Consider the following 21,375-nt stretch of genomic DNA (forward strand, 5'->3'; position numbering starts at 1 on the left):
AAATGGCTTAGCGCAGTCAAAAGGCGAGCGGAGTTAAAACAGTGTCTTACATGAGGATCGATGGAGGAAACATGATGGTGGTAACTGTGAGGAAAAAAGGGTGAAGGCAGGAGAGATAACAGTAATGATTGCAGGGAAGGGATCTGGAAGCAGTTTTGTGGATGGTGTTTTTTTTTTTTTTTTTTTTTTTTAGGGCAAGCAACCTGTCTCGAAAGGGACGAGTTGGTTCCCAGAATGTGGCTGCTTCTGTGTATCTAATCCCCCAACAACCCTCCCTTGTTGTCACAATTGAGCTATTTCATTCAAGGCCTACAAGGTTATCTTTCTGGATATGTCAGTATCACTTTTATGAGAGTTTTGGTCAAACAGCATCTTGTGTCATTCCTTTAGCCAAAGTAAGTAAATGGGGAAGGAGCAGTACTTCTGAATGGCACAGGGGAAGAGCCATCTACTGCTGGGAGGGTGGGGGGAATGGTATGTCAGTTTATCGATTGCACCTTAGCCAGGAGAGCTGCAGGCATAGCTCCGTGGGCATGAGCAGCCACACTCCTAATGTGATTGAAAGGCAGTTAAAATGGCGGTGACCTTTTCAGGGGGAATTAGATTGCCTGCCAAGAGTGGTTAGAGGGAGTGATAACGCCAGCTTGAGGAAGCTGTCCAGGCAACTTCAGAGAAAGAGAGGGAGACAGACAGACAGGAAAAGCAAGCCAGCAACGTCCCATTTAAACTCTGAGCTCTGCTGTCTGATAGAGTTGAGATTGCTGCCCCCTCCAGATATGAAAGGGTTGGAAAATGTAGTTAAGTTGTCTTTCTTTGCCATTCCCGTACTAAATCTTTTCAAGTATGACAACAACTGGTCAACTCTCTGTTCACTTGACATTCTTGGCTATTTCAGTTGCTTTGAAATATTCATTAAAACGTTGTGTAAGGTTTTAAAAGACTGATTATCAGAAAGCTAAGATGAACTCTGCAAGATCTTTATGAGCAACCTAGTATAACATTGTATGTTAGCTTGAAGGTGTTGATAACCCTGCTAAAAAAGAAGCCTTACCTTTCTTGGTATACCATATTTCTTTGCAGGAAAGAGTACTACCTACAGGAAGCCTATTAACTAGTATGTCTCCGAATTCCACATATGATAGATAGGAAAAGGGTTGCCATTATGCCTTTTCTCTAGTTTTTCTTGGTTCCTAGATGCTGAACTCAGTGGACTGATAATCTGATCAGCAGGTTTCTTCTTAATTTGCCAAGTGAAAGACCAGCACAGAACCCTAATTTTCTGCAGTAGCAGAATTTTTCATGGTTTCATCTGCACTTGTTATGACTGTTGGAGAATCAGACTGATTAAAATATAAACGCCAGGCATTTCCAGCAGATGGCTGTCATCCAACTGGTGGTTTGCAGCTAATTGAAATGTTTTTTTGGTGTGGGCACTGATGTCACAGTATGCTTGCTGCAAAAAAGTGGCATCAACTATAGCAATTTTTCCTTGTGAATGTGTATAGGAACTAGAAGCTTTGTAAATATTGTATTAGAAATGGTAGAGCTCTCTCCCTGTAATGCAGGAAACAAACCATAATGACAAGTTCAGTTTAAGCATCTGATTTTGTCCTGCCGATATGGGAATAGATTTTTGCCTGTCCTTTCTCATTCTTCTAAGATAAAGGCATAAAGAAGTAATACAATCCTATACCTTATTATCATTTATGCCAAATTTGTGGGGGTATCATTTTTTCATCTCTGGTACTTCAGAAGAAAGGAAAATGGCTTTGCAGACTGTTCTATATAAAGCTATGTGGCCTGTGTTTGGTTTTATTAATTTCTGATTCTATTAATTTGTTACCTGTTGTCCTTAATTTATGACTGGTTGCCTAGTGACTATTCAGTTACAACAAACCCAAAAAAAGGTATTTAGTACTCAGATTCAAAGTTATGGCATTTACAGTCATTTGCACAATCTCATGGTCACAGGATTGTTATTTACAATGTTTTTGCAGGAAATCATGTTTACTTCTGGTTTCTGGCAAAAATGTCCCATAGTGAACAATGGGTTCACTTAACAATCATGGCATTCGCTTAACAACTGCTGCAAAAAAGGTCATAAAATCATGTGCTGTGACTCGCTTAAAGACTGTCATGACTTAACAATTCAGAATAAGGGCTCATTTACAATTATAATTCGACGACTACCTATAGTTGGTTTTTTTTAAGTTGTATTGCTATTTAAGATTATATTAAAGAGTGCTGGCCAGTGATATTCCTGCAAGTTATAAAGACATTTCAGGTGACCACTAAGGAAATAAAAGGAATCTCTAATATGTACAGATCCTTTCAATACATCTGTAATTAATTCTTGATATTCATAATTCTCAATTGACCTACTTTCAACTTGACAATAGGAAATGAGGTTGAAAGAATGTCAGCAGAGTAACTTAAGATAGCTTCATAATTCCTTAATTACTTTTCTTTAAAGTTAAAAGATTTCTTACCTGAGGGACTATTCCTCAAGTTCAATGCTTATTTTTGTCTACAATTGGTTTTTAATTCTTTGCATTTTTAAAGCTTACAGCTGAAAATCTAGCATACAACTAACAAAGCCACTTAAAACAAATCTTGTAATTTTCAGTCTTTATAGATTCTTGTAATCCTCAGATGTACAAATATGCTTATATAGTACTTGGTTTTTTTATTTTCCTTATCAAGTATCTGAGAATAAATATAAAAAAACCCTGTCAAGTTCAATTTTATCCTCTCAGAAATCATTCTGCGTGATTGTGTATTTATCTTGTTAAAATTATATATAAAGCTTAATATTTATCTTAGGATATAATATACGTTGAATTAGTTACATACCTCAGGATGACTAATCTTGTTTACTTACAGTATTAAGAGCTATTTAGGATTCAGATACCTTGCAACTATATCCTACATCATTTTTACTTATCTACTTTGTGGTGAATTGTGTGGATTGTATTTTAATTTTTTTGTATATTTTCCAGAAAGATAAGAAGAAAATCTTGCACCAAGAAACTATATGTCTACATAGGCAATAAATTGAATTGAAATATTTAGCTATGTACATTTTGTATAATTAATATTATACTTGAAACAGAATTTAAAGGCGGGAAATTTTATAAGCATTAATAAATAAAATATGTTAATTTCCCACAATATTGCACAAGTGACTTTTGAATAAATAAAACACATTTTGGAAGAAATCAAGATGATAATTCCTTAATTGCATAGAAAGCAGAATAAATAAACCAGAAGATGGAGATATAAATATGACTACAATTTACTTCGCCTGAGGAACAATTTAAGACCAGTAGCATTTCCTTACAATTCTGCTCTTCTGTAACTTTTGAGTAAAATAAGTTATATATTATCAGTACAAATATAAATATTATATTCAAAGGTCTATAGAATACAGTATTCGTTGATGATATGATGTCCACTGTGCCTGAATCCCTGAAAAGTAATCTTGAAAATGACCAAAATTCTATGAGCTCACCACTACTTGCAGGATGCTGGCTTTTACAGGTATCATCCTCCAAATATCAGTGTTGCCCAAGGCAAAATCCAATGACAATTTACTTTCTTTCGTAGAACTGAAAAGGCTACTGATTCATGCATTATATGATAAGATCTCATAAGGAAAGCAGCCTGGGCATGCTCTTAAATACTCATATTAAATTGTAATGCAAACCTGTTATTCTGTCAGCTAGGAAGAGAACAAATGTTTATGGAGATTCTCAATCATCCAGGTCATGGTTGTCCCAAAGATGCTTTTCAAAAGGCAACTGGACTTTCTTGGTTTTTTTCCTTGAAAATGTTTCGCTTAAAGGAAGAAAACATTTGTTTTCCATTGAGTATAGTAGAGCAACTCTTCAATAATGTATAATGAGGCCTTATGTTGCCTTTCTTGGCAAATATTTTTGGGTTCACTGTGCTTATTACTCTTCTGTGTCCTTCTTAACAAGTAGAAAAAGTGAGAAAAGTGCCATCACGAAATGAAGAAAATGTTTTATAGTCAGCCTTTATATAAACAGCATAGTCTTCAGGTAGGCTAGGTTTTGAACTTAATATTTGCAGATTCTATATATCAATAAAAAGATACCTTTTCATTAAAGTTAAATATGGCATTTTATTGTTATGAAACCTTTGTGAGGTAGAGTAGATGAAGATTCAATTATTTGTTTAGGGCTACCCAGAATATTTTATATCATGTAGGGATTTGAGCTACAATTCCCCATGTGATAATTTTATGATTTCTAGAAATTTAACAATAATTAAACACACCTTTCTGGTAAATAACTTAGTTTTTAAAGTAGCAGATAAGTATAAAAAGCAAAACTTTACTCTAAACATATTCAGCATTCCAATAAAATATCTTGACTTACACTGAAAATGTAGACAGAAACTGCACATCACTCTCATAGCAGGCAAAGAATATACCATTTATGCCTTTACCAATTCATTGGTTTTCCATATCAAGAGTTCCCTCCATGTACAAAGTCAAGGGAGAAAAATCTTTTCCCCTGATATTTTAATTTTGCACTATACAGAAAACCATTTTTTATACTTGGGGAAGTTTTGTTCTTTTTTTTAAATGTCACTGTTTACAGAAGAGTGGATTGAGATCGGTCTGTTCTTGGGTAATAATAAATATTCCCTTTCCACTTCAAAATATTTAGCACTAAAAGCTGAGATTGGGATATTGTTGCCAACTTCGGATTCGTAATCATAATTCATCTGTTATCAAATTCAATCAAATAGTAGTGAAAATAGGAGCAGGAGGTTGAGCTAGATGACCTTTATGATTTCTTCCAACTCTTATTCTAGCAGGAAAAAAGAGATGTAGAGGAATGGCTTAAAACCAGTGGTGGGATTCAAATAATTTAACAACCGGTTCTCTGCCTTAATGATTTCTTCCAACAACCAGTTCACCAAACTGCTCAGAAAGTTAACAACCGGTTCTCCTGAAGTGATGTGAACTGGCTGTATCCCACCACTGCTTAAAACCCTAACCCTAACTTAAAAGCCATTCCATGCTGGAAATTGAGATAATCCACTCTGAATGTATATTTTATTTGTCGCTAAACTGGCAAGAGATGTTTAACTACACTTGGCATTTGCAGCATTCTTGCTATAATTGTGTATGCACACACTCCTATTTTCAGAATGAAGGTTGCAGATTCTAATTCAGTTATTTTTCCCTCTAGCCATCTGCCCTGAACACAGCCTCTCTCCTGGGTTTTGAAGTTGCCTTTCAACCATATCTGCAAAAATATTGAGACTATTTAAATAACATTTTAAAATGCAGTTGTTATGCTCGGACAATATTCCTTTTTTTGAGGGGGGGAGGTATTCTGTTTCCCCAAAAAGAAAGAAATGTGGTTCCTCAATGACTTGAAACTGCTACTTGTCTTCGCATGTCGTCTCTTGCACCAGGCGGTGAAATGCATTATTGAATAGTGCCCAGAAGGTGATTAATTGCATTTGACACACGCCAACTCCTTGCCTCCACACTGGATAATTGCATTGTCAACTATTCAGCAAAGTGGCAGGTGACACTGTTGCCAAATTGATTGTCTTAGCATTGAAGCTCCTAAGACTGTCAGCTTTCCAATCGATAGCGTTTACACAAGACACCGTGACTGCATCTGTAACTAATTTCAGTTTGAAACTGGCAAGACAGTGAGCTGCCCCTTTTTTCTGGCTTCATGTATTTAGTCACTTGTTTCCTTTACTTGTACTGCAGAGTTTATCTCAACTCATTGCCACTTTTTCCTTGGGAAGTAAATTCCTTTTTTTATTTCAGCATAACAGGTAACAAAATCAGCTATATGTGCTGCTGACTCAAAAGCAGGTAGTATTACTCCAGATGGCTAATGGGTGGCCTTAGTCTTTACAGTCAGTTGCTTAATTAGTTGCTTAATTACTAGTTTTCTTTCATCTTCAGGATTTTGATGACATTTAGTTTACAGTGAGTATAAAAGCTTGTTTTATGAAATGAGGAGCCATAGTCTCTCAAGCAAGTTTGAATGTATTGTTTCACAAGCAAAGCCCAGTGCTACCATTGGGATCTGTAAAGCAAGACACTACTTTGGATTGCTTACCAAGCTTTCTGTTTCATGCTCTGCTGCTTTAGAAAAATCCTCCTCTCAGCTTTTCTATCCTCTCTATTATTGGCAGAATTGCAATGCAACCTGATCTCTGTCAGTGTTGCTTATTGATCCAGTGATGTGACCCTCTTTAGTAATTCAAGATTACTCTAATTCCATCTTTCCTTTTTTCTTTCCTTTTTTCCTCATGGGAAGAAGGAGACCCCTTCATGGAAATTTCACCAGTAGCTTTTGCTTGCAAATTTCCTTTAGGATGATAGTCTGCTCCAGAACAAACACAGAAATGTTCGAGTGTCTGTGGGTAAATTTTAGGTTGGGACAGTCCTGGAAGAATTGCCATTGCAGTTTAGATATGGGATTCTCTTTTCAGATGGACCCAAAGTGGGATGGAAGCACAAAAGAGCCTTATGCCTTCCTGTTATGAAAACTCTGAGATTTAGTTTAGAGAAACTGTCCAGTATTGAAGACCTATTTACTTTTCCTTTTAAATTTTTAAATCCAGTCTAGTGGTTGCTTTCAGTTAGGAAAAAGTCGACTTTCCTGTCTGTCTCTTGTTAAATTCATTTTCAATGGTGCCATCAGTGTAGCTAATGTAACTCTTGCTTACCTGATCATTTATATACAACATTTATTTCAAACCTGATTACAAATTATTTTCCCTTTACTTTTTTCCTTAAACTGCATCCATATCACCACATGTTCTTGTTTTAGCTTGTTTCTTCAGCTGCTAAAATATCACAGATCGTTGCCAAATATTGTGCCCAGGAAATGGGTGTGAGTCCCAGCAGCATTAGAGCAATTTTCTTCATTTTTATTTTTTCTTGGAATAAGAGGGGAGAGTATGTTTCTCACAGGAAATAGAAGATTGACAATTTGGATGAAGAAACTACCTATATGCAAACCTAATGAAGCCATTCAGTTGACTTTCCTTAAGACTACCCCAAAATGCACCCTTAATGCAGTCTTCAGGCATGAAGCAAACATGCCAACTATTGAGGTGCAGACCTGGACCAAGTTTTTAATTTCAGGACTCAGAATCTTGTTTGGCCTTTACAGACTTGGTTTCTCTTCTGAATATTTAGGCCAAAGAACATGGAGAGGCCAAATCAGTAGTAAATAAAAGAATTAGGGACATTGATTGCCAAAATGATATCACCAATGCTCCTGAATTCTGCAAGCAAATGTTAGATACCCTCAAGCCCACTACTGCGGGGTATCTATACAATCTAACTCTTAAGGAAATGTAGATGGGTCTTTTCCAGAACCCGCTTTAGTGACCTTCCTTCAATACTCTGACAGGAAGATTTTATGGAATTCCTTATTTACAGAGACAGGTAGAAACTCTTGCTCATGTCCTCATACAGGTCCTTTTTACGATGTTGCAGGACATGTCATCTCCCCAATCATTTCTACATTTCAGAGTCATACTGATAAATTTTATGTTTGTTACTGATATATTTATATTTGTTACTTTATTCTGACTATACTCGCATATCAAGTGGCCAAATATCTTACCTATTATCAAGTTATACAACTGGGCAAATTTTAATTAGATATGTTGTTTTATTTTATGGTCTTAGGGTTTTTTTTCCTGCATGGCGATTCTCTTTTTCTACTGTAATGGTAAATCAAATATAGTAAAGATTGAGAAAATAGGTGTTCCTCAAATGGCTGTTACATAGTTCTAGCAAAACAGTTAAAAAAACCCTGGTGTTTAAAGGGGGAAAAGCTTGAGCAAAACTCTCTTCCTCCAAATTGTATAAATTGTTTACTTAAATGGTAAAGCCTCATTTTATTTTTGATTGTTGAAATCTTTCAAGCTATTCAGTTAAAAAGTAAAAACGGGTGGAGTTATTGATAAGGAAGGAACTGCTTAATGTTCCTGATGCTGCCTGGGAGAGTGACAGTTGGAAATACATATTGTAAACTTAACTCTTCAATCAGCATTGGACAATTCTTGTGGCATGCATGACCTTATATATTCTTTACTTACAGATTTTTGCAATTTATAACGGTTTTAAAAGTTACCTGTAAGTGGCAATTAGCAAGAGTATCCACAAATGATAACTACTTAAATACAGGTAAATATTAGGACCAAATTCAATATTAAAAAATCAGGTTGAACAGTTCTGGAATAGCTGGAAAGTGAATAGTTGACTCCTAACAATCCAGATGGTGGCTGTCTGAAGCTAATATATGCTACATACAGGACATATTAACCAGCAGTTGTTTTTTGCTGTTGTCAGTTAGACAAGTAGGAGATTTGTCACTTTTGTTTATAAATGTTTTAGCTAAGAAAATAATTAGGTGCTTTAATTTTATTCAGTTTTAAAATTAGATTAAGAGTTGCTGGCACAAATAATCAACCCAACTAAGGATGCAATTGGTACCTTCACCTTTCTGTCTTTTCTCTAGTGACTGATTGCAAAAGAACTTGATTTTTTCATTGGCATTATTCATGTTGTTTGCTCTCCACAATGAAGTATTATTATTTGTTCTGTAAGCTTAACTATGCAAGATGCATTATTTCTTTTATTTCATGCTACCATCTGCGTATGAATGTAGTATAGATACAGGTACTCTTCCAATAAAAAGTACAGGATTTTGTAAGAGAGTTGGGTGGAGAGTCCACTTATTAAATGAGTCACTTTGTAGGGGATTCTAGAAATTTAATAAATAAATAGGCCTCCTTACATTTTGTAAAGAACCTGCTTTTATATAACAGCAGGAATATTTATTGTTTTGAACTCCTACAATGTTTGGTATTAACTTGTTTTTTTGGTGCCAGGGTCAGCTGCTTCAAAATCAGACTGAGCAGAGCTGTGAGCACAGTGCTGGAGGGCAGCTGTGCTCTCAGAGTAAGTGATCCTGATTTGTACATTCTGACTGATGAGGGAGAGTTTGTCTCCCAAACTGTCACAGGGTTTATAGAAGTGCCACTCAATACTGGTGCTGGAATTGCTTGTCGAGCAACTGACTACAAGAACAATGGGGATCAGAAACAGTGGTCACTTTGTTTTTCTTGGTTTAATAGCCCCAGAATCTGGCCTGAGTATTCATACTCGTTTGCTTGGACCTTGAAAGAGGCATTTTGGATTAAAAATGACAGAGAATAAGGTTCTTTAGTTCATTGGATTGGTTTTATTAGCAAGGATGAGGTTGTATACAGGTAAAATCTTGTAAACTGGAAACATAAAGTAGTAAACATGTTTTTCTTGTGTAAATGACATAGGGGTTATTATGTAGAATAGACTATTGACAGTTATGTTTATATTATGTTTCTGTGCCCCTACAGTTCCAAGAATCATGGCAATTTATAACCAAATCATTAAATAAAACAGTATAACAAAGTTAAAATTATTACTCCTATCATAATTCAACAGTCATTTGAAATTAAAACTTTAATAATAATCTTCTGGACTTTATGCTTGAGGTGGAAAAAAATGAAACTGATTTTCGGTTTTACTGATTAGACAGATTTGTTGCTAATAGAAATGGCTAGTTCAGTGACGGCTAACCTTTTCTGGACCCAGTGCCCAAAGCGTGCATGCACGCTTGTAAATGCGTGCGTGCCCGAACCCCCAAAATGCAATGTGCACACAACCCCACACATGCATCCCGGTCATACTCACATGACATCCCCCACACACGCCCCACACAGGTGTGCCCCGTGCATGAATGCGCGCCCCACATGCGCCTCACTCATGCACTCACCCGACAACCAGCTGGCCGGAGGGAGGTGCACACACATGTGCGGCAGAGCTGAACTGGGACAAAGGCTTGCATGCCCACAGAAAGGGCTCTGTGAGCCACCTGTGGCATGTGTGCCATAGGTTCGCCATCACGGGGCTAGTTTATACTATTATGTAAAAGTAAAAAGTTGAGGTTTGATGTTACTATCTTATTCTACTGCACCAAAAGGAGTCAGAAGTCAACGGCTTTTTTCCCCTCTTCTTTTCTACACTCTTCCCTTCCCTTTTTCCCTCCCCTATTTTTTCTATTATTTTTTATTTATTTTTGTATTTTATATTATAAACTCATAAAAAGGACAATTTACAAGAAAAACTTTTAATAATTATTCTTATTTTCTGTTTTAGCTTTGAGTTTGCTTAAGCTGCTGTTTGGCCATATTAGGTTTTTGTTGAGGGGGGGTTTCCCTGGATTTATGCTGTGTGCTCTCATTATTTCTATTCGGAGTGGTTACCTAAGATGGCATAGTATAAAGAATGTTATTCTGATTATTCAAAATTAGAAAATATGATTTGAAAAAAGTCATGGTTAAATTCATTGATAAGCTCTATTAGCAATTGTTTGGTTATATTTATTTATCAAATTTAGCCGCCCATCCCCCCCCCAAAGGGGTGACTAGGTGGTGCACCACAAATAAAAGTATCATTTATAAAATAAGGTGACTAAATATCCATTGCTGTGGAGAAAAAACACTCTATACCTACTTTGTGCAATCATATTAGAAGTTTGGCAGTGAGGCTGGAAAAATGGAATGGAATTTGGACCAGGATCCTAATGCCCTCAGATACTTGACTTCTATGAAGATTTTGTCTTCAGAAAATTTTTGAATTTCGGGTTTGGAATGTGTAAACTTGAAATAATGAGGAAGCCAATCTGAGTACATATTATTATTTTTTTCTTATAAAAATAATGTCTGTTTCCCATATCTTAAATTTTTAAAAAATATTTTTTAATTCTGTTCTTTATATATAACTCAACGTGGTAAACGTAACTAATATTCCTATTAGCCTCCTATTTTCCCCACAATAATAACCCTGTCAAGTGAGTTGGGCTGAGATAGTAACTGACCAAAAGTTGCCCAGTCAGCTGTCATGTCTTAAGAGAATCCTACAGCTGGTTTCTAGGCCAGCATCTTCATCACTGTGCCAAACTGGCTCACTTCAGCTTAAATTTAAACTTGTTGGTTTGTAGGAGAATAATGTTGGATGTGATGCTGAATCTAAAATTTCTCATGGCTAAAGGTGAAGATAACATCCCCTTTGTTAAGTTTAACTCCTAATGCCTTCAAGGACATACCGTGCAATTTTTTTGGCAGTAGTAATTTACCATTGACTTTTCAGACAACCTAAACCCTTCTGGTTTTGATTTATATGGTGACTTTAGTAACTTCCTAGAAATTTTTAGGAAGATTTACGAGAGTTTGTGAATCTGTCCATTTTGTTAGCTACATTAAGAATTGGTAGGGAGTCAGTGGTGACATAACATACTGACATCCATGCAGCAGTTCTTGCCATAAGCCATACATATTTTCTTGTCACTTGGAGAGCTTCCTGTTGCTTGTGAGATTGAATCTGCTTCAGGTTGGGTACTTGTCTGTAGACATAGATAAGTCTGCCACCCAATATTTGAGAAAGTGCAGTATCATCGTCCAACGTGGTTGCAGCTTATTAATAATGCATTTCAATGGCTTCAGCTGTGAGTTGTAAATGACAAGCAGTGGTCTTTAGTAAGTCCTAGTAACTATCTTATTACAGATCCCTGAACTATTTTTATGAACAGAAGACAGAAAGATTTGCCAGGGAAGCAATTCAGAATATAGCATTCTGTTCAATGGTGACGAGTCATTAAATTAAGGCTACTTTGTGCAGGATTGTACATTATTTAATAAGTATAGCATGCCTGTTTCAGGAAACAGAAAATAAACATTTTACTTTTTGAAGTTACCTTTGTAAGCTTGTAGCTGTACAGGACAAATAAAATTTGGCTTCCAAACTGGCAAATATAAAACAGTTCCTAAGTTGTATAAAATGGGCACGTCAGCCATACAATCTTGTGAGATATGGTCAATATGTGTAAACAATTTGGTTCTCTGGGCCAATGGTTCCTGACAGATTCTTCTCCCTATTGCCATCCCGGGTCAGTTCAGCTTATTGTAAATGTTTTAATACAGAGCACCTAAATAATTCACATACATGGGGGTGTGGGGATCTCATAGGTTTGGTAGTGAATGTAGCTCATGTGTGTGTGTTTTATCACCATATCTAGAATGGTGACAAACAAATTTTGCTGGATAGATTTTTTTTTAATTAGCTCCTAAATTTGTCATTGGGATTCCCCATATCATATTGTCATTGAACATATTTTATCTATGTATACTGTATCCTGCATATTGTATTCCCTTTACTCTGGATTTATTAAAATATATCATCTAGTCTGGTAGTGAGGTGGGGCAAGTGATAAGCAGTTCAGATTAAGGCAGAATACAAATAAATACAATTTATGAAGAAAAGTCAACATTCCGTTTTACATAGAAGTTCAGTGTGTGTGTCCATCAAACATGTATTGAAACACTTTTTTCATATCAACATTGGAATACTGGGATTTCTTCTGCATAGAACAATGTTTTCTAGGGAAGCGAGGGAGACAGTGGTCAGGACAGGGTTAACTGCCCTAATCCAGCCAGATCCAGTCAGGAAGTTGACAAACTCCTCCTTCTGCTGCTTCCCTCAGCTTTCTGACTCACGCACCTAGCCTTTCCTCTGCCTTTGGCATATTTTTTCTCAGCTTTTCTCAGCTTTTTGACTTGCTTTCTCCTGCTTGCCACAATAGTTCTCATAAATCATAGACTGCTTGCTTTTGGCTTGAGTATACTTTTTCTGCTGTTATGCACTGCAGTTCCCAGTTCAGTTTATTTCTGACAAATGTCATCCCTCACAGATATCTGCCCCCACCTACCCCCCAAAAAATTAAGCTGAATATCAAGAGAACAATGAAATTCTCTCTAAATTCCTTTTTATGTCAAAATGTAAAATAATCTTTGCTTTTTAAAAACTTTAAAGAATTTGTATTTCTTCATTAGTTATATCCTTAAATGATGTTCTCTACACATTTTCTTTTTCTCTAGGATCTGGGTTTGTCATGTGCAGTGGCAAGGAGAATCCAGACAGTGATGCTGACCTTGATGTGGATGGTGATGACACATTGGAATATGGAAAACCACAGTATCATTTTTTAGAGATGTTAAATTCCTAGCAGGTGGCTTTGTCTTTGCAGTACCTCTTTCTAGAAGTTCTAAGATTATAGCTCTACTAGAGAAGAGTTCAGAAACATTTTTTTTACATGTTGATAAATCTTATTTTCCGGCAATTTCCTGGTAGCCCCAGTGGCATTCACATGCTGTTCCTTTTTTTTGGGGGGGGGATATACTATTCCCAAATACATTACTTTTGATACTTCACATTGGCCCAAGTGTGGTATAATTGATAGTTAGATAAAGAACAGAGAGACTCCACAGAAACAAGTCCACCCATAGCTTTGACAGCTCAGGGGCACTTCAAGTAGTCTCTCAGCACAATTTATTTCACAGGATTGCTGTTGTGGAGAAATATTGCAAGAAGAAATATTATGTACTTTAGAGGAAAGGTGGTATATTAAATCTATCTGAGACTTAATAAATATGTGAATTGTAATTGCTCATCTCATGTTACAACGGGACTTGGTTGATCTCCAAGATGACCTAAAATAAACACTAAAGAGAAGTCCACAAATGTTAAAATTAGTATCAGGCTGCATTCTCCTTAACACTTCATTCTTAGATACACTGAAGCAGATATCATTCCATGCACTGGGGAAGAACCAGGTGAAGCCAAAGAGAGAGAGGCACTCCGAGGTGCAGTCCTAAAGTAAGTAGGCTTCCTTTAAAAATGCAGTGTTAGAACATAGAAGAATTTGCTTTGTTGTGCTGGGAATTGGTGTGAATAAATTTAAAGCCAATACTTTTTTAGTTCTTAATACGATCCACAACCAAGATAAAGAGAATCCAGACACATGCTAAACAAACACTTACATAGTTGCGATAAGTGGCAAATTTGATAATCTTGGTGCATATAAGCTTGACTGAAAAAACTTTCCTTGATATTCTGTTATTTGGGACATTCAGTTCTGAGTAAAATTTCTAATTTTTTCCAACTTTCTAATTTGAAAGTTCAATATATTGATATACAGTTAGTCCTTGACCTACAATCATTCTTTCAGCAACCATTTGAATTTACAGCGGTGCTGAATAAATAGTGGTTATAACCAGTCTTTGGAGTTCCAGCTATCCCAGTCATGTGCTGATGATCTGGGCATTTGACAAACCTGTTCACACTTACAACTGGTTGCAGAGTCCTGCAGTCACATGATCTCTATTTGCAACCTTCCCTGCCAGCTTCCCCAGAAAGTCAGTCGGAATGCTGGCAGAGAAGGTCGCAAGGCATTGAGATAAGTCCCCCACTCATGCACCCTCCCTGAACTGCTCTGTGTTCATGCTGCTCATCCTCTCTGGCACTCACAACACCTCCCATGTATTCCTCCCCAACCCACAACACACTTCTCACACACTTTCCTCAACCCTGCACCACAGCCTTGTGCACTCCCATGAATCCTCCCCAAATATCATAGCATCTCCCCTCATGTCCTCCTCAACCCACATCATGCGTCAGGCACCCCGTGTACCAGATCTGTACCATAAGTTGTACACTACTTCTCAAACTCTTCAACTTTGCTTCTCGCTCACTCCATCGCTCACTCCCTCACCCAACAGTGATCATTTACCGCCTGCCACCCTGGGACTTGTAACTTCCTGCCAGCTTCCCCACTGACTTTCTGCGAAACCAGCAGGATGTTGCCATGTTTAACAAAAATTGTCAATTAATGATGACAATTATGACTATGGGGATTGCTGTGGCTAAAGTGTGCATTCCACTTTAAAACTACATCACTTAGTTATAGAAATGTCAGTTTCAGTTCCTGTCATAAGTCAAGGACTACCTATAATGGTTTGCCAGTTTATTACAGCCATGAAATTGGCACTCTAAAATGTAGGTATCTAGCAAGGACTGCATTATGCTTGAATAAACAGAACAAACTGGTATAAATATTTTGTATGTGAATGAGCAAAGGAAAAGGCCTGGAATACTGCATATTGATTGTTGTATTTTGTAGTTGTATTTGTAAATAGCACCAAGATTTGCCTTGCTTACAACTTCATGGTTATTCCCAGTTTGCTTCACCCTATTTCTCTTTCTATTACCTATAGTTTGAATGACACACAAAAGACAATTCAGAAACAAGCTATGGTTCTTAACAGGTTAAAGGTTAAAACAAGCCAGGTTTATAATAGAGTTTAACTGTAGTTTTTGTTTTGTTTTTTTAAACAATCCTTAGGCTAGATTTGCATTTTACACTAAATCAAAAACGAAGTGGCTTAGCACTAAATGAAAACCAGGCCAATAATACAAATGAAATGTTCAAGGATTTGTCCCATTGAATTAACAGAATTTAAATACTCTTAATTTTATTTAGATTAGCATGAAAAAAGAAGAGATTTAGCTTTCACAATATCAAAAGCCTATGTAGATCTTCCTTTGTTTTCTGCTCCGTACTTTAAAATCATAAGATTTGATTGTATATAGTTCTAAGATGAAAGCAAATGCTATTTCAATAAAAAATAAATACTTTCCAATCTGGCGGAGACTTCTAATTGGCAGTTAGTGAAGCAACATTGCAGTGATGCAAATTTATTTACTTCTAAATTAGTTTGGGATATATATATATATGCCATCTATATATTTATTTAGGCACATCTTAAGCCCTTGGATTTCAAAATAATTTACATCCCCAAAACATGAAACAATAGTCTACTATATTATATTAAGAAAGAATGGCAAACAAAAATTATTTAATGAAAGGAATGTTATGCTATGTACACAGTTGATGGTCCAGTTCAAATGTAGTATGTCAAAAAATTCTTTTAACAAGTCTTATTATTGGCAATGCATAAGTTGATGCATGCTATCAGTTGCTGTCACTTGGCATTCTCCTGTCACTAGGAACAACTAAACCAGACAGTCTGTATTAATTTAGCAGTACTTTTAAATTGCAATATCTAGGTTGATTCTTTGATGATGATGATGTTTTAAACTTGTATGCTGTCCAAACTTTAAATGTCTCTGGGTGGAGAACAACAGCAAGTAATCTTGATTTTGATATTATATTAATCAGAATATCACAACTCTCTACATAGCTCACATTGATCCGTCAAAATGTTTTAAAACATTAAAAATGGGTGAAACTTGCAAAATCTGTCAGTTCTTATATAAAATCTTACAAGATTTCAGGCAAGAATACATTAGACCTAATCAGATTTCAGCCATTTGAATATTTTTACTGCAGTCTGAAAAGGATAGAGGATCTTACGATTTACTTAGTATCCCATTGGCAGAAAGAGGTAAACACAAGTGATTTAGACAATAAGTTTGCTTATTTCTAACAATTCAGATATATAGCTACTTAAAGTATAAGCTAAACCAAGGCCTCTAACCTACAGTTCATGATCTACAAACCATTAACAAATTTATAATTAACAGAGTCTGTTGCTAAGATTCAGTTTCCTATTTAATAATTTTCAGCTGGTCCTTAGTGGAGTTGAGGTGCTTTGTCAGACATAGTATGTTTCATCCCTACAGCCCAAGATATGTGATGCAATAATTTAAAAACAATAAAATTGACTACATAAATATTCAAAAACAGTGATGCCAAACCTTAGCCATTAAGAAATAGAAAACATTGTAGAGTAAAAATAATCAGCTTCTCACTTCATTGAGGTAAAAGTTTCACTTTCAGGAATCATGGGAAAACTGCATACTTTTCAAGCTTAATATGCCCTTGGAACTTTTCAAAGTAGCACTTCATAAATAAGGAAGTGGGAAGGAAGAGATTTGTGGTATCAAATTACTTAGCTCAAATATAGTGCCTCAAATAGCTCCCGATATGAAATCAGTTCAGATGTTGGCATATAGGTTCTATCTGAACTGAGTAGTCTCCCTTCACCCAGGCGACAATATGTATTGATTAGAATATGTTGCACTAGAAGTACTTTACTTATCATTCTATTTCATTTGTTTCCTCTTTTATAAAGCATAGAAATACTGCTATCAAAGCGTAAAAAACTACTTTGTCAGTTATCTTAAATCTATATAAGTGAGTAAGTTTACTCAGTAATTGTTAGTGATCTTAAGGAAAATCCCTCCATTCTTTTATATTATTCTCCCGCTGTGTGTATGTGTGTGCGCGTGTGCGCACACACGTGCATGTGTGTTTTAAAGGTTTACAATTTACAGCATTTACAACAATTCAACTTACGACCACAGTTGGGACCAAACTTTCTGTCTTAAGTTGGTACAATCATAAAGCTAGTCATGATTTTAAGATCAATTTTATCATGGTCATTAAACAGATCATGCAATCATTAAGTAAATTCAACTTCCCCAATTGACTTTGCTTGTCAGAAACTGGCTGGGAAGGTCACAAATCATGATCAAGTGACCCAAAGATGGCTGCAACGATCATAAATGTGAGCCATTTACCAAGTGCTCAAATTGTGATCAAGTGACCGTGTTGGGGGTGGTGAGATGGCCATAACTTTGAGAAGTCACTTTTTCTGAGACCATTATATCTTTGAACTATCATTAAAGAATCATAAGTCAAGAACTATCTGTAGTTTCACAAATTACAATTAATATGCTGTGTTAAACTAAGACAGATCTAAGGGACATAGTAAGAATGGAATTAATTTGAACTGATGAAATGGAGTAGTTTTCGTTTCTTCCAAAATTGGGAAATTCCCTGATAAACACACAAAAATAAGCTATTAGTATTAGTTAAGAAAATAAGAGTGTCTAAACTATATTAAGAAATGAAAAATCATGTTTCATTATCTACAGAAAATCAAACCGACAATAGTCAAGTTTCGATTCTACCAAGAAACTAAACATAGCCATAGAAAATTTACACTAAATATTTAAACTGTTAAATGGAAATAATTGTTTTCTCAATTTGGAAATATATAATTAGAATGTAAAGCACTTGCCAATTCTAAAATCCTAAATCATTTTAAATCCTAGATACGTATGGTTGAGGTCTGTTTTTTTGTCCTGTAACAAATATTTGATTGCTATCTTGCTTCTTTCAGTGGTGGCACTCCTAGTACCAGAATAACACCAGAATTCTCTAAATGGGCAAGTGATGGTGAGTATAAAATGTAGCAGGCTGTTTGTTGGCCTAGTAGGTGCATAGAGACTGAAGATTAATATTTTAGAGTCCATTTTTGGGAGTCACATTTATGACGAAGTTCAACTTTCCTTTGTATACAGTATAATTCAGAGTTTTAAATCCATTTTTGGACATGGTGATAAATGCATTAGGACAACCAAACCTTAAGTAAAATCATAGAATCAGCTTGAAGGGATATTTATCATTCATATTCTGCCTTCAGCGTATTCAACATCAGATAAAGATCTTTGAATATGAATAAATAAGTTTTCACCTATTTAATGTTTTTTTTAAAAAATTGACTGGTTATCCTGCTTTTATTTTACTTGCCTTTTTAAATGCATCTTATTCTAATTTCTGTTGGCTGCTTGGGAATGATTCCTCTTCTGAAAAGAAGGTTACAGGTTTTTAACACAATCTTTTAGAATTAAAGTATGCCTATTTAATAGCGTAAACTATGGAACCCAAAACAGTGTTAATTTTTATACATGTTCAGTACTTCTATTTGAACAAAATAATATATGTGCATGAAATCTAAATGGAGAAAGTAGCAATAGCAATAGCACGTAGACTTGTATACTGCTTCACAGTGCTTTTTACAGCCCACTCTAAGCGGTTTACAGAGTCAGCATATTGCCTCCAACAAATTGGGTCCTCATTTTACCGACCTTGGAAGGATGGAAGGCTGAGTCAATCTTGAGCCTGGTGAGATTCGATCTGCCAAATTGCAGGCAGCCGGCAGTCAGCAGAAATAGCCTACAGTACTGCATTCTAAACACCGTGCCACTGTGGTTTCGAAGTAATAGTCAAAACTCAATTTTCTTTCTCTGATGTTGGCTTTCCTGCAGTATACATCTACAGTATAATCATTCTGAAATTCTAATTTGTATATAGCTGAAAAAAATGTTAGTAGAAAGTAATTTTGACAAATTTGATTATTATTTTTTTTTTGAGTTAGTCCAGTTGGGTATGCTGATAGAAAAACATGTTCCATACTAAACTGTTTTTTTAAAAAAAAATAGAATAAGAATAATTAAGCCTGTGATCTCCAGATTTTTTTCAGTTTTCTTTAACAGCAGCCATTATAGTTAATAACAAAGGCTGATAGTCCAAGGCTTCTGAAGATTACCAGTTTGTATCATTCTGGAATTGAGATGATTTAAAATTAGCACTCAACTTCATTATTGTGTGATTAGCATTCTTGCTTTTTTTACGAGGTGTTTAAATTTTTAGAAGAGAGACTTTTACTCATGCTGTAGTTCGATGTGTATTTGAATAAACTTTCTTCATTGATTGAGTTCTTCCTCCTATTTATAGAAATGCCATCAACAAGTAACGGGGAGGGTAGTAAGCAAGAGCCTGCGCAAAAGACTTGCAAGAACAGTGACATAGAGAAGTAAGTATGAATTGTCTGTATATATTTGATGGTCAAAGGTGCAACATTACAGAAGATGCCTTGCAGCTTATCACTGTCCAAAACTCAGGCATATATATATTTTTTCAACTGAAACTACACAGCTTTTAAAGCTGGCACTCTCATAGCTGAAAATCAAAGGGTTTCTTTCATATCCTTTTGGGTTTTTTTTTTAGCCTTTACAGGAATTCCATATCTGTAGAAAGATAAAAATCCATTTTGGTATATTGGCTCTAAAAGATGATTTTATGTTTCATTTCTAGATCCTCAGTGTAGTTTCTGAGGCTTTAGAGGGATGATAGCAAATCTTATCCTTGTGTTAAATTCTCTATAGTATCAAAACGCTGCCCTTTTCTTTCCCCCTGGGACGTGTTATTTTTCAAAAGACTTACTCGTTATGCCCTTTCTCCAGAATAGAATTAGATTATTTTAACCTTCATTTCCACTGGGAATGAGTAACATGAGACAGATCATTTTGCTCTACAAAGAGTAGTGACAAACCAAAAGAGGGGTTCAGAGCAATGCACAGTACTGTCCCATCTTCTTGCAGTCAGGCAGGGCCACATACAGTGATATTTAAGCTTATTTCTTGTGAGTTCTGGGTATAATGTAGATTGATTGCATTGAAATCTTCAGCATAGAAATGCTTAACAAACTAAATTGCTCATTATGTGACATAGAATAATACAAGTGCAAGAGGCCTTTTTAGCTGTGCATACTATGTAAGATGTGACCAAGTTCACACAGATAACCCATTTTTAAAAACATATTCCTCTGAAGAAAGAAAAATATCATGGCAAATATATGTAAAGTCTTTTTAGACTGTATTATGCACTAATACATTGTTAGTAGTGATGATATGCGTTATCTGGATAGTTCTAAGAATTGAGTAGATTACTGTAGGATAATCTGGTACATATGCACATTTTAATCATGGAAATGCATATTGAAATGCTTTTGCAGGAACACAACATTCTGCAGCAAGCTAATAATGCTGTCTTTTACGTTGGGCAAGTATGTATAGACTTCGGTTTGAGTATTGTACTGAGCTTTGAGTGGTAAACAGTTGAAGGAAGGCTGAAGTAGAAAGAAAAATGGAGGGGAAATAAATACAACATGAATTTAAGAGAGTGCATGGAGTTCAGGAAAAAAAGTGGAAAAATTGTAACTAAAATGCTAGAAATAGGATGGTGTATCTTACTGCAGATTTTACTAAAAGCTGCTACTTCATTAGACGACAAGAAGAATGGTCCACATTAAAAACAGCTGGGGCAATAGCACTTTGGAGCAGGAAATAACACACATATTTTTCCTTGTGCTGACTTGTCTTGGAGACAACTTGTGGAGGTAGACAAATTGATAACACTTGCTAGAGCCAGATCTTACCTAATGAGCTATGCAGGATTTTGGTTTAGATGGTGCCTTATACTTAGCAAGTTTTTGGTAGTAGTTTCTGTAAACAGCTGGGGAGAGCAGAGAGAATTTTGAGAGAGAGAGCCACAGTGCCGCTTTTAAGCTGTGCCAACGTAGTGTGTGTTTCTCTCTGTACTCTTCACTGCAAGGAAGAGCAGGAAGTTAACATGAGTTATTTACCTCAACAATTCGGGTTCACATTAGTTAAAACTTCAGGGACACTCAGATCTGGGACAGCATGCGCTGTTTCTACTTTTTAGGAGAAAATAGGGCTTAGGGGTCACAAACCAGCATTTGAGGTGGGTGGCATATGATCAGTTTATGAACTTCTGATGGAAGCAAAGGAATTTAGTTTTTGAC

At 35.9% G+C, this 21,375-nt stretch overlaps 1 protein-coding gene across 5 annotated transcripts in view; it reads left to right on the plus strand.

The window, feature by feature from the left end:
- Nucleotides 1-21,375, plus strand: part of RNF220 (ring finger protein 220) — a 382,422-nt gene that overhangs the window by 314,514 nt on the left and 46,533 nt on the right. For all 5 annotated transcript variants that reach the window (XM_034414914.2, XM_034414912.3, XM_034414911.3 and 2 more), the window contains 4 exons: nucleotides 13,000-13,096; nucleotides 13,691-13,777; nucleotides 18,109-18,164; nucleotides 19,506-19,584. In XM_034414914.2, the coding sequence (XP_034270805.1) occupies nucleotides 13,000-13,096; nucleotides 13,691-13,777; nucleotides 18,109-18,164; nucleotides 19,506-19,584 (319 nt within the window). The remainder of the gene's footprint in view (nucleotides 1-12,999; nucleotides 13,097-13,690; nucleotides 13,778-18,108; nucleotides 18,165-19,505; nucleotides 19,585-21,375) is intronic.

The sequence above is a fragment of the Pantherophis guttatus genome, chromosome 3 (genome assembly GCF_059756535.1).
Source record: "Pantherophis guttatus breed Tessera chromosome 3, ASM5975653v1, whole genome shotgun sequence".
Lineage (NCBI taxonomy): Eukaryota > Metazoa > Chordata > Lepidosauria > Squamata > Colubridae > Pantherophis > Pantherophis guttatus.